At 42.1% G+C, this 18,722-nt stretch overlaps 1 protein-coding gene across 2 annotated transcripts in view; it reads right to left on the minus strand.

The window, feature by feature from the left end:
- Nucleotides 1–2,192: 2,192 nt before the first annotated feature.
- The window catches only part of vps39 (VPS39 subunit of HOPS complex), a 44,246-nt gene continuing 27,716 nt past the window's right edge, over nt 2,193–18,722 (minus strand). For both annotated transcript variants that reach the window (XM_048227321.1, XM_048227320.1), the window contains exons 15-24: nt 15,018–15,104; nt 12,262–12,335; nt 11,752–11,968; nt 11,448–11,576; nt 10,108–10,210; nt 9,753–9,798; nt 8,801–8,950; nt 6,451–6,585; nt 6,034–6,125; nt 2,193–3,653 (exon numbers count right to left, since the gene is read on the minus strand). In XM_048227321.1, the coding sequence (XP_048083278.1) occupies nt 3,572–3,653; nt 6,034–6,125; nt 6,451–6,585; nt 8,801–8,950; nt 9,753–9,798; nt 10,108–10,210; nt 11,448–11,576; nt 11,752–11,968; nt 12,262–12,335; nt 15,018–15,104 (1,115 nt within the window). In that variant the 3' untranslated portion in view covers nt 2,193–3,571. The remainder of the gene's footprint in view (nt 3,654–6,033; nt 6,126–6,450; nt 6,586–8,800; nt 8,951–9,752; nt 9,799–10,107; nt 10,211–11,447; nt 11,577–11,751; nt 11,969–12,261; nt 12,336–15,017; nt 15,105–18,722) is intronic.

Raw genomic sequence — 18,722 nt, forward strand, 5'->3', positions numbered from 1 at the left:
CAGACTACGGACCCCCATAAGATATTTTCGGATGTAGAGGAGGAGGTGGGTCTGGAGAGAGACTTAAAGCCGTCTAGTACGGGAGCACATGTAAGAGTGGGCTGGGTGAACAGAACAGAAAGGGGTCATTGTGAGATTATGGCTGGCACACTCACCCCTCCTTGCCCCCACCACTGAGGGCGGATGGTTTTTCCAGACCTGACACAAGGAGTGCGGCTTAAATGAACAGGGTTATTAATAAACTGGTTATAGACACTGTAGTATCACTACCGTCTGAGCGACTGACTGTGATGCATTATTCAGGGTTATGGGCTAGTTCAGTGCATAGGAAGGAGAGGTCCCATACGTGTTGGCCTGACATCACTGAGTGGAGTGATCAAATATGTTGGTGTTGTTCAGCAGGTGCCACATACAACAGGTACTTTCTGCATGCATTTCTGCATGCAATCACAGTCACTAATTGCTTAAAAGGGTGACATCTAGCACCCAAGGCATGAAACAGCCTGCATCTCTTGTTGCTAAAATAGACAGCCTAATTTATTTGAAAGGATAGAGTGTTCTGATATACAATCTCTGTGCCAGTCACAGGGGGCTCTACAGACCTATGAGGAGACGAATCTGAGGGCTCAAAGGAGGAAAAATTATATAACCACACTACGGAAACAAGAAAATGTGTGTGTGTCACTGCTGAGTGTGTTTGTATAGCTCCAAATACCCCAGAGGTTACGGCTGCACAGGTCATGCTGACACACAGGCCTGCCACAGAGTCCAACCTTCATTGATTTCTCTTCCAGCTCTCAGGAAAGAACTTTCCCGTCCACATCTGCCCACAGCTGACAGAAAACAGCCCTAATTCATTTGTTTATCACTCTTCAGCATATTTCACTCACACAGCGCCTCCAAGAACAATACACTTGTGGAGACAGGGAAGGGAGGGGATGGATGAGATAATTTGCACTCTTACAAATGTAGTCATTTGTAATCCATTCTCATCACATTGCACAACATCAACTCAGGTTTAAGTCAGGGTCTTTCGGTAGAGCAAGTCTCGAGTCTCTAATGCAATGACTGACTTCAGGAGAAGACCTAGTCATCCAGTCACTTTGGTGGGCATATCTGTCACATTGGCAAGAAGCTGGAGAAGCAAATCCTGGCCAAGTCACATCGGAGACGGAGTAACCGTGACGAAAACACTTCTGTGGAGAGCTGGCTGTGGCCTTGATAGTCTGGCTGGCGCGGAGTAGCGTGAAAGTCCATTAGAGGATATGTAACCCTCCGCTAATACACCACAGCACTTAGGGCATCAACTCTGGAGAGATGGCACTCAAGGGACTGTACCAAGAAGGGCAAGACGTCATGTGCTCTTGCACTCAACTGCTCAGTCACGCACACACATAGGGGACCACACCAATCAACACCATGCCTCTTAGCCCTCGTTGAGATTACATGCAAAAACTAACTTAATGTTAAAATGTGTCATATATCTTAGTTTATCTTATTTCATAATTCCATGGTATTCTACAACTTTCACATACAGTGAAAATGGCTCAGGAGTGGATTACTGTGTAAGGCAAGTCAGCGTTTTCCCGGCAATTCTCTGTAATCAGATCATCTCACCTCTGCACTCTTTCTCTCAGTTATTTAACCATTTAGCATACCATTTTCCAGTTGGTAACAAGTGTTTATTTTGGACAACAGTGAGTGATACTACTGTAGCTTAACATTTTATGTGTGGTGGGGTGGTGGTGTCTGGGGCATGTCCCCCTCAAAGTATGATTACAGCCTTGAATCATATGCTCTTGCACTCAACTACTCATGCACATACAGGGACCACACTAGTGACAAACATCACGACTCTTACACCTCATTGAGATTAAATGGGTTAATAAAAAATGCATTAATAAAGTGCACAAATGGGAGATTTTTTTAAATTAAATCATATAAAATATGATTTGCAATCTGGAATTGCAATCTGGAATTTATAAGATTTATAAAAAAAAAACAAAACAATATAACAATAAAAAAATAACAATAAAATCTGAAAATAACTTTCATACACTGGTAGTTGTTTGATTCTCTATTTTCACTCGTGTTTCTCTGTAAAGTTGGACCTTGATAATTCTCAGTGAAATGGATAGATCCATTTCGGGTTGATATTCACAACAAGAAGAGAATCTCAAACACACCGTTCATGAAGTGTGAAGATGATGCAAGTTTATTAGCAATTGCCACAGCTTACAACTCCGTTTTAAAAATACAATCTATTCGCTCAGAGACCATCTCTGTACAAATTGCGGAATTTTGCATGTCTGCGAAACCATGTTAAACAAAAGTAACAGTCAAGATCGAGAAGGAAAAAAAAAAACAAAAAACAGATGGACGCAGATGGACAAGCAAAGCTAAACAACTGAGCACAGGATTAGTATGACAAACCACATCTCCTGATGACAGTACCGTGGTCTGGTGCCCCCTGAGGCCCACCCCCCTCCCCAAACCAACCAATCCTTACAGGCGAAACATTCCTGCTTAATCATCAGTTCTATCTAATACCTTCTGTCCCCTTGTGGTGTTAGATCCTTGTGTTACAAATAAATACAAAACCATTAAGTTATATTACACACAGGCCTAAAGTGCCATGCTGTTGTGCAGTAGAGTTTACTTTAGCTGCTTGCAGAGTGTTTCTGCTTGAACACAGCAAAGGCTGTGTAGAACACGAAAGTGTATGCAAACAAACTATACTTCGATAAAGATGGGGGAAAATGTGTGTAAGAAAGTATATTTAAAAAAAAAAAAAAAAAAAAAAAAAAAAAAGAAAGAAAGAAATGTAAGCAACAGCGGCAGGGCAGGGTCGGACCTGAGGTGCACTCAGCAGTGCTCTGAGCTCTGGGCCGTTCTGAAGGGCCTCTCGCGGTCTCTATTGTGTAGTTGCAGATAAAGCTGTCTGGTGTCAGGTTTCCTGCTTGGCACTGCTCAGTACAGCCAGACCTAAAGCTATACAAATAGAACACGGAGTCCAAAGCGAATGCTGTCGGCCATCAGCTGAGCTAATATGGGCTCAGACTAGAAGAACAACAGGCAGAGAGGACAAGATCACTTGTTTATAAGGTACACACACTGCGGCGCTTGACAGACAGTGTTAATGTGCAAAACAAGACATGTAGAGTTAAGAACATCCAAGCATAAATACACACAGGACAGATGGGGGTGCTTTTGGGTCTGTCAATTTTTCAAGAAGCTCCACAGAGTTAATGTTCTCACTGCATCTGGCAGACCTATTTCCCCTCTTCAAAAGTCAGAATTGGGCTTGCCTGCTTTACCTTTCCAGTTCAGACAAAATTCTGTGCCCAGTCCCCCTCCCCCTCTGCTCATTCCAGCACTGGTCACTGGAAGGCTAACAAAAGGCTTGAGATCCATGTCCTTCAGTTGTCCAGGCATATTTTCATTTCCCCACACATGAATGGGTCACTATAAAAGCTTCATGGTCCACAAAAGTCCACATGGGTCTCTGTGAGGGGCAGAGATGTGGTGCGTCCGTGTCACTGGTGTGCCTGCCTGCCAGGCAACATGGACATCACTGCTCTGTGGGGCACACACTGCGGTCCTTGCAGCAGAAGTAATGCACCACCACACCGTTAGGATACCGGGCAAAGGCACTGTGGATGCAAGTGGGTGAGAGATAGATGAATGTTTAGACAAATACATATATATAAAACAATATATACAGAATTGATTACAGAATTGTAAACAATACAGAATTGTAGTGTGCAGTGGAACACTTCAGTAGCGTGCGAATGGAACGCTTCAGTTACGTGCCCGGTGTAGCCTCCCTGTAAGTCATGTTCTGATACTAAAAGTTTGTTTGTTTGTTTAGTTTAAAGCCATATCAGCAACTAAGGCTATTTTTGATACCAACAGAGCTTTCCGCATGTATGAGTTCGAGAAATAATAAGGCGAGCAGATGAATGGGATTGTGGGATTGCTATAAGCAAATAAGTCGCAAATCCTTTGTGTGCTCAAATGCCCAACAGAAATCCTTGTGAGACTAAACTTTGGTCACATTGAACTTAGATTTTTCTATCTCACCATCTGTTTTGATCATCTGAGAAACTGTCATAACCTTTTCAAAGAGCTGGCCTCATTCTGACCCTTTTTATCTGCTCATGCCAGACTCTCTCAGCCTAGAAAAGACTTGTTACGGACCACATGACCTTCACCTTGTTTGTAATATGTACGGTCTGTCTCCGACTCCACAGAAAATAAAACGCCCTTGATAACAAGAGATTTTAAAAAGACAATTAATAATAATTTGGTTATTGCCACAGTGTGTGCAAGCACTATCTCCCTATCTACCCATACAATGGAAATGAACACAAAGAATCTGTGCTGCTTTTATATGGCAGTTTTACAATAACACAGATCAACCAAAGCAACAAAGTCTGACACGTACAAAACTGTTGACAGACTGCAATCATCTACTCAAATGTTTTTGATATCACTTTTTTATTATTATTATTATTATTATTATACGTCAAACAGATTCTACAAGGTACATCATAAACCACACCTCAAACCATCCTGAGCCCAGTGTTTCCGCTAGATTTTTTTGAACAGTGGCGGCAGCCTACTATGCTTATGACAATATTTTGCGTCTCCCCTAATTCTGAAGCAGTGGCACCGCTAAATAAAGAGGAAACACTGAGAAGAAAGTTAATGTTTTAAATAGGCTACATCAGTACAATACATAATATGTGAAGTGAAACTAGACGGGCCATAATAACCTCTGACTAGTTTTAGGCTACTTATTGTTAAATTGCAATGTGAGCGGCAGCCAGCAGGGGAGGTTACGTTGAAGGATTATTTAAAAAGCAACTGCAACTACATTGTGCGTCTGCCCTGATTCGGATACCGTGGCGGTATTAATTAAACCGTGGGGGTTTAATGTAGTTTCATGTTAGCCTAGGGCTAGTCTAGCAACTCTCCGTTGGCTTGTGAGCTCGAAAAATTAAACTTCTATGAGGCCAATCAAATCGTGTATAGAGTCGTTAGGCGGGCTTAACATAATGATTGATGGCAGAGTTGCAACGGTTTGGCTTGAATTCCCTGCTACTTGAAAACAAATAAGATGGATGTTGCTGTTGGCGAACAGTGTGACACAAGTTAAGCTTTTATTAAGTTGGCAAAAGTTTGAACTAGCCAACTAGCTTCGCTGGTGGGAAACGCATGGGACTCATAGCGCTGTCCTATTGCGTGCAGAGGGAATTTGAAAGACAACCGATTATCCCACCCCTCGGACTGAGCACTGCGAACGGTGAGTGCCCAGACCCTACATTTTAATGTGGGTCTGGCTCGTCAGGCTAGTTTCATGTTGCAGTTACTTGCCAAATTTTAAGGGCAGCTATGGTTAAACTGCAATCACGGATCTGTTTTCTGACAAAAAAAGGCATAGACTAAAGTGAGAGAAAACGGACATTTTGGATTATGATAAAGCGATAAGGTAAGCCAATACAGTGCAGTGTCTGTAAGCAAGGGAGTTCTCAAAAGGTGACATAGGGGTCCTGACTCTCAGATTGTTGGTTACAGCTATGGTTGTATTCCTGTTAGTGTAATGATGGCTATGCAACATGTAATTGGAGAATGTTCAGAGCATTCAGGGAATAAAACTAAATGGCATCATATAAATCCTTTATAAACAAGTATTCAATTTAAAGTCAAATCAGGAATAAATGGATAAAAGGATAAATGTGCACTATTTTTAGAAAGTTTATATGATGTATTTGTGTTTGCTTTATTTAAACTTAAGCAATGGTTTATTGTTAGGTAGAGGCTTCATATAAGCCTGTTTGGGCTTTCTGCCTCTCCCTGCACTGTTTTTTCAACGGTCATTTCTCTGTATTTATGCAATCTTTTCAAATGTGCTAAATAATATAAAGAAATAAAGAAAGAAATAATTATGCCTGTTGATGCAATGTTGATATTGAGATCATGAATCCTATAAATCACGTCTGACTTGAGCATGCATTTCAAAGTATTTACCTATTCCCAATTTTCTTCTTGCAAACTCTGCAGGTCTTTTCCTCAGTTATTACACATTTCACCTGCTGATGGAAGATCCTCTCCTCCTGCACCTGCATACATAGATAAACACAGACACCCTTTCAACTGCATGCACCCTTTTTAGCTGAATGTCTTTTACACAAAACAATACAAAACTCATAATCATAATTAAATCGGTCAATGTTGAGATCACGATTATTTAACACGATTACCCGATGATTTCGAAAACCTCTTCCATTTTCTAAATTTAAAAAAAAAAGATAAAACACATGCAGAAAAGATAATATATAAAAGCTACCAATGTAAAACAAAGGTGTGCTCTGGATGACGTTTTCATGATTGTTATAATTGACGATTAATTTGATTAATAGCACGGCCCTAATCCAAAGTGCTTACCCGTAGGAACTCGGCCTGCAGCAGACTCTTGAGCACCTGGTTGTACCGTTTCATCTGGGCCTTCTCCTCCAGCACGCTCTCCAGAAACACACGGATCTCATTGATCTGGGTGTTTGCTGGGAGCAGGTTGATGGCCTGCACCCATAACAGGGGAGTGACAAAGTGGAGGCATATAGGGTGAGACAAGGTAGACAAAAACAAACGATTGCAGAAAAATGTGACACTGCTTCGCCAGTTTGCACAGGCTGGAGAACACAAACATCCCCAACTCTGTGATGTGCACGGCACAGTTGGTTCTCCTACCCACCAACAGTTCAAAAAACCTCATCAACCTCCTCGTTGCAGCAGAAATAATTTCATAATGCAGTAATAATGACACCAGCCCAACACATGTAGTGGACACTAGTAGACGCTAGTAGAGCTGTGTGTTCCCCATCCAAATAAAGACTTTGTAAAGGGGGCATCGGCTTTTATTCGGCCAAATAAACAAGAAAGCAGAATGCCAAATGAGGGGGAATGATGGAATGAGGGAGGCATGACAGAGCAACACAAATGAGTGGAAGACCATCTACAGAACAGAGAACAAAGTGAAAAGTCGGGAGGCAGACAGACAGACGACGGAGATGTGAAGAAAAGGAGATTAAACAGGGATGGGGCTGACATAAGGCACTGGGTGTGTGTGTGTGTGTGTGTGTGTGTGTGTGTGTGCGCGCGCGTTTTTCTGTTTCTGTTACTGTGTGTGTGTGCATGTGAATGAGTATATATGCGTGCGTTTTACTGTGTCTGTACGTGTTACTGTGTGTGTGTGTGTGTGTGTGTGTGTGTGTGTGTGTGTGTGTGTGTGTGTGTGTGTGTATAAGCATATATGTGTGTTGATGTGGTACTGTGTGTGTATTGGGTTGGCGTGTGGGCTGTGCATCAGGCCTGCAGTGTGGCCTGACGTGTGCTGGAGTCCCTGCTGTGGACGGTACTCTGTTGTGGCTCTGCTCTGTTCCGCACCGCTGGCACTACCCCGGCCCCCGGGCCCTCCGCCAAGGGAAATAAAAGACCAGACGGTGCGGCAAATAAGGGAGGGGACGGAGAGAGGAAGGACCCAGGGAAGTCCCACTCTACACACTTCAGACCGCACAGTGCAATGCTTTCATTATTCAGCTCAATGAAGTCACAGAGAGCGGGGAGACAATGGCTCTGATTCCATGCTATTGCATCATTCCAAAAAAGCTCTCGACGAAAAAACAAACACTTGTTCGGAAAGTTTGAAAACTCTCGAAAAACTCAAAATCTTAAATCAAGTTAACTAAGGAAAATTTTAAAAAAATATGTGAACCATTTCGTGAAAATAAATTGTATCCATGACTAAAGAGGGGGGGAGTTTTGGCGCCACACAAAGCTCTTCATTCAATATGCACATGGATCCTCCAAACCAGCTTGAAGAAAAGTCCAGCTTGTAAAATAAGGCATTTTTATGGAGCAAGGGGCATTAAACACTGAACAAGCAATCATAATGTGAGGAAAGGCCCTCCCTTGGGTTCTCTGCAGGCCAAACTTTTGACTATTGACATAACCAACCACAGAGCATAACATGTGTGTGTTGTTTATCCAGAAGACAAATAAAAATATATAGTGACCACCACAAAGCATACGAAGGTTATGATACATCTTGCGAAAAGCTGACTGGTTTGATAAAACATGTTTGTTTCATAGAGAGCTAATTGTAAATGTTTCCAGAAGTCTACTGTCTCTGAACATTTAAAATGAAGCTCTGATGTGTCCCTGCTTTTCACGGATATACACCTTTGAGTTTATTATGTGACAATACTTAATATATGATAAGAATACACCTTTGAGTTTATTATGTGACAATACTTAATATATGATAAGAATATATGATATGTTTGTAAAAATGGTACAATAAGGTTATGTAAATACACTTTGTGCAGAACACGACTTAATACAATAAGACTTTATGAAAGATTCTTGGGAAATGGTTGACACAGAGGGTAAAATGTCAAGGATGATGAAACAGGTTTGTTTGTGATTAGATGCCTCCATAAGAGCTGCCCTGGACAACCTCAGGTTTTTAACTGACGGCTATTGCCCCACGATGCGATCATAAATGGAATATGATGCGATCGCAGGTGGAAATGTGTAAAGTCTCATATTTTCTTTGGCTGTACCTTCATAAACACGCTAAACATATGGTAGTGAATTGGATGGAAACTCAGTTTGTGTAAGATCCTCTCTTTCCCTGATTAATGCATCATGGTGGATCTGGGGGTGTGATGGGCATGCTCTCACATTGGTGGTGTTTATCATGGTAGATCTGGGTGTGTGATGATCATGCTCTCACCTTGGTGGTGTTCAGCTTGCTGTGGTGCAGCTCCAGAACATGGAGCGCCGCCTGCAGGTTGGTCTGAGGCTCTGACAGCTCCATCTTGATGGGGCCGAGGCAGTGGACGTCTGGAGGGGACAGGTACATGCGCAGCAGGGACAGGTAGACCTGCATAGACAAACACACACACAGGTAAACACATGAAGCGTGACACCGGTTAGGTAGGAAGTGAAAGTATTTTTTATTATGGTGTTTTGTTGTTGTAGCTTGTTCACTCAATTTGGTGCAGTTAATCCAAATACATTTTTGAAATATTTTGTTAGTTATCTCAATATAGTTATCTCAACAGCAACCGATATTGCCATTCAGTCATTATGAAACAATGCCACCATCGCACCACATGAATAACATATACTTACAAAACAACAAGAAAAAAAATTCAAAAGGTTGAAGTTTAGACAATATATTTTAAAGGTGCCATATGTAATGTCCGCCAAAAAATCAATTCATACTCCACATTCCATAAAAGATGGGGGCAGTATACCTCCAGAAAGTGAGTTGGTCTACCCTAGAGTAACAACCGAGACAAATGTATTGCAGTTTGGCTGGCTGTTATGTCGCCCACATACCGTCTCCCATGGCCGAAACTGGTATTATGACACCTGTCGGGCTGTGGCTAGTAATTTAGCATGCTAATTCAGGTTGATATCTCTGCAGCATTATGCCTTGTCAATTTTTTAATGACATCATCACCCTTATTTCTTCTCATTCTTATGATGCGTGCAGCTAATTTTTTGGATATTTCTACCTCAATTCTTACACATGTCACCTTTAAAGTACACAAATGAGATAAAAGTTGTACTTCGGATACTGAATGCCTTAAATAATATAAAATATAAATATATATATATGAAAATATAAAACATATAAATTATAAAAAGTGTACAATGCTCCAAGCCACAGTACTCACATCCTTATTCCCGTCTGTTAGCTTGTCGTAATGCTTGTGACAGTATCTGTGGGAAAAGACAAAGGGAGGTATGGACATGGCAGGGCAAACTTCAGTCACAACAAGAAGAACTTTCTATGGTCAGCGTGGCAGATGACCACACAATGACAGCGGCCATGCTGGGTACCGTAATTTTCCAACTATTAGCTGTGGTTTATACAATGATTTTGCAAAATTTCTTCAGCTATGAGGTTACCGGTAATACACGGGGGCAGTTAATACGGTATTAATATGGTTTTGTTTTGACTGTACACTAATGGATGAGGCCTCCTGATGACAGTGATGGGGGCAGGTTGGAGAGTGCTTGGCTACTTACTCCTCAGCCATGCGCGTGTCGTTCAGGATGTGGACGTAGATGAAGAGGGCCTGTTCGTGCTTGCCCATGCGGCCCAGTAACAGTGCTCGCTCCTCAAGCAGACCTGACACAGACACAGACACACACACACACACACACACACACACACACACACACACACACACACACACAGAACAATTTTAATCTCAGGACCTCTTGCATTATGACACACAACATTTTCATGAACATAGTAAATACATTATGCACTGCACATATTTATATGTAATCTATATTACTCTAAACCACCTTCTTTAAACTAACTGCATACTACTGTCTACACTGCACTATATTCTTGTCCTGCCTATGCACCACCTGTCTATAATTTGCATTTGCATTGCACTTTTGCACTGCTTTTTTGTACTTCTGGTTAGACGCAAACTGCATTTTGTTGGCATTGTACTTGTACACTGCACAATGACAATAAAGCTGAATCTAATCAAATCTAATCTAATGTGAATCAAAAATATGCTTTTATATGGAAAATATGTATTACTTTTATTAAAACCCAGCCATTTTGTTACTAATAATGAATGCCTCATGCTTATCGTGCAGATAATGACAAATAAGAAACTTTATAAAGGGAAAAGGAGCTCGATGAATGTTAATCGTCATGAGCCCCATAGCTGTTTAGTCCACATGACTCTGCTCTGATCTGACCATAGACTACTCCTGAAACACTGCACTTCAGTCATGAACTTACTCATGGACTTGAGCACCCTGAACACTGATGTCATTCACTGCGCATACTGCAACATAGAGAATATTTCTTTCTTCCATAATTAATTTAATATATTTGTTTACTATTTTTAATTCTTTTATTATTTTTATTTATATTTATTGGGGGTGCTTTGTTTAATCAACTGGGACCTGAGTACTACATTTCGCTTCTACATGAAAATGTGGGAATGACAATAAAGCTTCTTGAATGACACATGACTCTTCCCTGTGGCCAGGGCAGGGATTTCACCATGATCATGTTGTTCCTCTTTCTGGCCTAATAATAAAATATCGGCGATTCCCAGAGTACCACTAGAGAGAGTCCGTACCACAGTTTGAGAACCACTGATTGGCAAATTACACTCGTAGAGTATGATGTATGATATGGCACAGTGATGTTGATGATTTACATGTTTCATACTATAGTATGTAGTCCACCACCAGGCTTTTATTTGTAAGGTCTCTAAGTTAATGTGACCTCTCTGTCCATCATTCACAGCCAAAAGTAAACACTAGATAAGCGTGTGAAACTCATTAACAATGGATCTCTGCACTGAGCTACTTGGGGGCCACCCATGACTCACCATCAAAAGGAAAGTCGCTGATGAGTCGTGCAGGCTCGTAGTTGCAGGAAATCTCCAGGAAGTCGAGCAGCTTGTTTCTAAACTCCCCGAGCTGGCCTTCCTCCATTCCTGCTGCTACCGCAGACACTCCTACACACCAGAGGCAGGGGCAAGAGAGAGATGAGAACAGAGGATAGAGGATGAGAGCGAGAGAGCGAGAGAGAGAGAGAACAACAGAAATCAGCAGAGTTAAGAGGTGAGACAATCGGATGAATATTGATAAAAAGGTTCAGGTTCAAGTGTTGAATCTCCTTGGAGCTCTTACCCTGAGGCAGAGAGTTGAGGTACTCCTTCATGAGAGCCTGCACACGGTCCAGGTATAGCAGGATGAGCACGTTGTGGAACTCGGGGCCTGTCTCCTCCCACACGTGGATGATGTGCTCCAGGTAGGGCACGGCCAGCTCCTTGAAGCCCTCTTTCAGGAAGTTGAGCACTTTGTCTCTGGGCAGTGCCTCCACCTCTGGAAGGTCCTCAGTGAAGATCTGACCCAAGAGCACATGCATGGACAAGTGAGACATGTGTACACATGTACTACAGCTGTAATTTTGCAGTTAATCTACTGGAGTGATGAATAAGAACAAAAGGTATTGCGATCATAACTTCACGACAGTGAAATTCAATCATGAGCTATAAAGTTGGGGCTTATATTCTTAAAATAGGAAAACCTCCTGGTAAAATGGAAAATTAGTAGTATATTATGCTTTTGTGATTCTCTCTGCTCTTTGTAGCTCATATCATCACCATGTTAAATGATCTCATTACTTCATTCTTGTACCTTTAGGCCATCCTCGGGGCAGGTTTTCAACACCCAAGGAGAGAACTCAAAAATGATGCCAATGTTTTCCACCCCTGAAGAAATACACAGTAAAAAAATAATTAGGTCAGGCTCATGTGCGGCGTTTTGGGATGAATAAGAAATGCGAGTCTGTTTGTGATGGCTGTGCATATGTGCTCATTGTTGAGGCTGCTGCCTCCAAGTTGGCAATGTCATACAGCTTAGAGGCACTACTGCTTTCAAAAAACGTTCCCCTTGATCCTTTGCCCATTGGATCCAGACCCAGATTCACTATACGATATAAGCACTACGAATATTAAACTGTTGTAACAGGCAGGCGACAGGCATGCAGGCCCAAACAACACTATCTAAAGCCCCTGCTCAACTTGACTTTCATAATGCCTCCGGAGGGCCAGAGAAAATAAGGAATGCTCGGATTAAATTTGTATTAAAACTTTTAATAATAGCCAGGCTCACAATTACTGCTGTATACCCACGTGTCAGTGAAGTTTCCTCTAGCTCTAAGCCATACCAAACATAGCTATCCACAACACAAGACAGCGTATTAGTAGGCTATGCCCTTCCAATTCTGATTCTGTGACAGAATCATTTTAACAGCAAACCATCTGCTTGAATTATTAGAGCATGTCTTATGTGCTGGCTTGTTAAGTGGAAATCGTCAATGGCATCACCTAGATCAGTGGTTCTCAAATGGGGGTACGCAGTAACCCTGGGGGTACGTGAAGGCACTCCAGGGGGTACGTGAGATTTTAACTCTTAGAACCAAATTGACGCAAAGTGTGTCAAAAAACACACTCTTTCTTCTCTGTTACATTGCTCCGCAACTGTTCATCGCAGCGAGATGAATCCGTTATTGCGTGACAGAGCAGAAGTGGGGCTTTCCAACGAGGCCACGCACTTGTCTGTACGTTAAAGTATGTAAATAAAAAACAAATCATGAAATTAAATTAAATTGCATCATATTTACAGTCTATACTTCTCTGCGGTCACCTGTGCACCCATTACTCTCGTTTGAATTACTCGCGAACCCGTGAACGCATAGATATGGCAAGCATATCAGATGAAAGAGGAAACACAGGGCTATCCATTGGTACCATGTATATCGATCCTTCTGGCTTATGAAAACAGACGAAGTGACTACAAAATAATAACGTCATGTACAAAAACCAACGCTGCACACCCATTACTCTCCTTTGAATTACTCGCGGACCTGTGATCGCATAGATATGCCACGCATGTCAGATGAAAAAGGAGACACAGCGCTATCATTTGATACCAAGTACATCCTTCTGGGTTATAAAACAGACGAAGTGACGAAGTGTTTATAATCCAACGCTATTGTGTGTTTCTATATGGCAAAGAATGTTCATAATCCGGTTTTTAGATCCTAGCAAATTCCTGCATGGCATCCAATTCAAGGCTCACATTGCATCCCAATTTGTTCGACAAAGAAACACCTTTTTTGCCTTTACTTTGTTCATGGCAATGCAGTAAAAAGTTGTAGAGAATCATAGGTGCAGACACTATAGGCACAGGCTAACACGTAAACTCGGGTCAAGTCAGGTCAGATCAGTTGTCACAGATATGGAGCGCAGAAAGGTCATTTTTAATCACTAAATAAAAAAATGGCATTTATTTCTGTAAGGCGCACACCACATATGTCTGTAAATTGCTCAGCCCCAGAGAATCCCTCCACCATGGCAATGATATTGCCAGATTCAGGACAGTCTGCACACACATGAAATGCATGTAGATTCATATGTGCTTGCTGTGGTGAGATACATGTCAAAATATAAGAATTTTTATAATACGCTTTTTATATTTTAATTCTTTAAAAATCTAAATAAAATCAATGCTAGTACTAATACATGAAATAAATAAAATACACATATATTTAAAAAGTAGAATCCATGCAAAAATACTTTAAAAACAATTATTTAATAAATATTTCAGGAAAATATAAGTTCATAAAATTAATTTTATATTTCAGTAGGCTATTCAATTTCATTATCCTAAAAACCCAGAGTCCCCCTCATACCAGGATTTTTCGACCCAACCTGTCACATGCCACCCGCCATCACCTGTCAATCACTGTCAAAACTTAAACGATGGAGTCGTGTTTGAAGCATAATTCTTGTGCGCTGGTTAGGGGGTACTTGGCTGAAAAAATATTTCACAGGGGGTACATCACTGAAAAAAGGTTGAGAACCATTGACCTAGATTGTTTTTAGTACTGAAAAAACTCTGAAAATCTGCTGGAAGACACTTTTGACTACTGTAGCCCCATTATTCAAACGTTCCAAATACCAAATAATAATAATAACTTCCTGTTCTCCTTAATAAAATGGTGATACCAATGCTGATTTGGTGCAATATTGGTACCATAGTGTTTCTATATTATAATTATTTATACACTGTAGGGGAGGTTATAATATTTAGGTAAGCTAATACCAAGAAACACTGAGCCAACAACAACAACCTATTCCACAGCATTTAATAGCCATTCAAACAAAATGCCCACACTGGGGAAATAAATAGGCTGAGTGAACGCAGGTCTGAACGCAGAGTTGGCAGAAACGAGGGAGGAACGGAGAGAACTCAAGGTCGTCTGTGTTTATTTGAGGGATACACAGCGTGCTTGTGCGCGGTGTAAACAAACATGACCAGAGGCAGGAGGAAGTGTGAGTCTATGTGTGTGTGTGTGTGTATCTAAAAAGCATCTGTGCAGATCTCACCCAGTCTCTGTAGGTACTGGACTGTCCTCTCGTGGCCCTTGAGTGGCGAGTTGGCCTTGGTAGACTGGTCCAGCAGGACCTGCAGGGCTGCAGCGGAGAGGATGTTGATGAAGGCAAGAAGAAAAAACAGAAAGAGAGATAACAGAGTGAGTGGTCAGAGCAAAGGACAGTTGGGTGTTAGAGCTGAACATGGGAACGAGAGGAATCTGGATGACTCCTGTGATGTAATATAAAACGCGGTACTGAGTCAGAGCTTTGTCTTGGCAGCGCCGCTAGTAATCAATGGGCCTACAAGGAGAAAAAACAGCGAGAGAGAGAGAGAGAGAGAGAGAGAGAGAGAGAGAGAGAGAGAGAGAGAGAGAGAGAGAGAGAGAGAGAGAGGGGGGAGCATGACATCACCTTGGCAGCTGAAGATTACTGAGTAAAACCACTTGCTGTGGACAAGAGCAGGCCGGGCGGAAGCCACAGCCATGAACACCTGGAGCCCAACACTCTGCTGCTTACGGACCAGAGGGCCACCGTGTGTCAGGACCTGAAAGCAGCTTATTAGCTTTTCTAAAACGGATAGTTCCGGTCCTTAATTATGATTGGCTGAACTGCGTTCAATGCCATTGTATAATCCAGCACAACCCCACACGCTGACTGCATTTCGTTACTGCGCTACCACAACTTGATACAAAAGTCAGAGTTGCTGCATCTCGACGTTGCATGGCAACCATTCTGATAGAGGAAATACATTTCTTGGTGGAAGAATGATCATCTATGAATAAATCGTTACATTTCTCGCTGTGCCTTTTTTTTATGAAATCTTGTAGCGTAGTAACCATTTTAGAAAAGCAATAAGCCACAATAAGCACTGGGCAACTCATTCCACCAACATGGAACCACTGAGGAAGAGTCTTGAATTTGACCTAGCGTTTATGGCTGGTCGACACAAATGACGTTCCCAGTTGCATAGGGACCCAACAGAACCACAACTCGGGAACGCCATCATGGTGCTGGACCCCCAGCTGCCAAGAGCACTGTGACCACTTGGACATGATATTGAAGTCTTTCTAGGGACAGACGGAAGAGTTTGGACTGCAGTGGTCAGGGTCTAAGACAGGATCATACGCCCGACCTGCAGCTTGCCTCTCCGCTCTCTCCGCCATACAGACATGGATGCGGTCAGCTAGGGTGACCAGACGTCCCGAAAAATTCGTGACAGTCCCGATATCCAAGCAGTTGTCCCGAATCCCCAGACATGGATGCGGTCAGCCCTTATGGTGACACATTCTAGAGCGATTGTCTAGTCAAGTTTATTTATAAGCGCATTTCATTCACACAGGTCATTCAATGTGCTTTACATAAACAAAAGCAAACAGTAATAGCTAATGAAAGCATAGAAGGGCAATAGTCAATGAAAGTAAAGAATAAAAAAGAAAACAAAGAAAACAAAAGAAGACATTTTCTGGAATCCTTATCTATGTGGTGTAGCATAATCACAGCAGAACACTCACAAATTACTAAGTTATTTTCAGCCTGCACAGTTGTGTTACATACAGTCAAGCAACTGAGGTGGCAATAACCTGTTATCCTACACAGAGCCATTACGGCTACAGCCTTTCTACTGATCCTACGTGTTTCCTTTGAGAAAGCAGAAGATCTAGCCTAGAAATCTAGACGCGCCCCTAGCGACAGCGAATTACATTTGCTGCCAGGGCTAGTCTAGCAACTCTCCGTTGGCTTGTGAGCTCCAGAAATCGAAACTTAATCAGGCCAATGAAATCGTGTATAGAGTCGTTAGGTGGGCTTAACATAATGATTGATGGCAGAGTTGCAACGGTTTGGCTTGAATTCCCTGCTACTTGAAAACAAACTAGATGTACCGCAGAGCGGTACAAAATATGACCGCCGCCCAGTCCAGCACATTTTTTCCACAAAAAGAAATCACGCTGAAAGGCCTATATGATTCTAACTGTCTCACTAAATTGCATTATCCACACTCAATTCTCACTGGTATCTGCTAGACAACAAGTACCAAAACATGATTAGTTCATAGATTTCACATGTAAAATTCATTTTATACAACCCCACCTCCATCTTGCCTGTTTATAATTCTGAGAAATTCTTGATTGTTTGTGTTATGTTTATGTTATATATGTGTGTGTGTGTGTGTGTGTGTGTGTGTGTGTGCGCGCTTGTGTTTGTGCCTGTGACATTACTGTGAATGTATGTGTGTGTATCTGTTTGTGCACATGTGTGCACATGAAATGGGTTAACATGACCCCTGGAGGCAAACATACGGAAAAAAATGGTCATCCTAGGCCCTACAGTTCTCAAGATATTCACAGAGAACTGTGTCTGCCCTACCCTCCTTTCAGGGGGGTCCAGTCCAGCGGGGAGGCTACAGATCAAAACGAAAAATGACGGTTCCATGCTATCCATGTGGGGGTACATGCCCACCAAGTTTTTCGGTGTACCCGGTCTTTCAGTGTCCCGGAATCCTTGTTGGTGTAACGCCACTAAATGTACACATAAATTATTTTATTGTAAGGCCCCCCATGAACGAAAAGTACACAAAACTTGGCATGCATTCGAGGGTGTCATAATGATCCTACACTTTTAATTTCGTGCAGTTTTGACCTTGTCAGCCAGAGATATTGTGATGAAAACACCTAATTTTTTGCTTTTTTAATTTTTAACTAGGTGGGCTTATACATGAAATAAGTGGTAATGGGATGGGTTGACATTCCCCTTAAGACCAACATACATAAAAAAGATGGACCTCCTAGGCCCTACGGTTCTCGAGATATTCACAGAAAACTGTCTCCGCCACCTACAGGCCAGTTGGTGTATAGTAACATAAATTAATTTATTGTGTGGCCCCCCATGAACGGAATTCCACAAAACTTGGCGTGCATACAGAGGGTGTCATAATGATCCTACACTTCCAATTTCGTGCAGTTTTGACTATGTTAGGTCACAGATACCTTCAATTACAACACCTCATTTTACTTTTTTTGTGTTTAACTAGGTGGCGCTTATACATGAAATGAGTGGTTATGGAATGGGTTAACATGGCCCCTTGAGATCAACATACAAAAAAATGGTCCTCCTAAACCCTACGGTTTTGAGATATTCACAGAAAACTGTGTCTGCCCTACCCTCCTTTCGGGGTCCAGTCCAGCTGGGGCTACAGATCAAAACGAAAAACGATGGTTCCATGCTATCCATGTGGGGTTACATGCCCACCAAGTTTCGTGTACCCCGGTCTTTCAGTGTCCCGGGAATCATTGACGGAAATTTGGGCATGCGAAAAAAAAGAAAAAGAAAAAAAAAAGAAAAAAATCTGACTAAACCTATATGACCTTATTATAAGATGGATGTTGCTGCTGGCGAACAGTGTGACACGAGTTAAGCTTATTAAGTTGGCAAACGTTTGAACTAGCCAACTAGCTCCGCTGGTGGGAAATGCATGGGACTCATAGCGCTGCCGCTGTCCTATTGCGCGCAGAGGGAATTTGAAAGACAACTGATTATCCCGCCCCTCGGACTGAGCACTGCGAACGGCGAGTGTCCAGACCCTACATTTTAATGTGGGTCTGGCTCGTCAGGCTACAGAAGATCGGCACTGCCAGAGCAGTAGAGAAAAACACAGACATCCCAAGTCTCCCGGAAGTTCCGGGAGTCTCCCGCATATTGATAGCGGCACCCTGACGCCCG

This window comes from Alosa alosa, chromosome 19 (genome assembly GCF_017589495.1).
Source record: "Alosa alosa isolate M-15738 ecotype Scorff River chromosome 19, AALO_Geno_1.1, whole genome shotgun sequence".
Lineage (NCBI taxonomy): Eukaryota > Metazoa > Chordata > Actinopteri > Clupeiformes > Clupeidae > Alosa > Alosa alosa.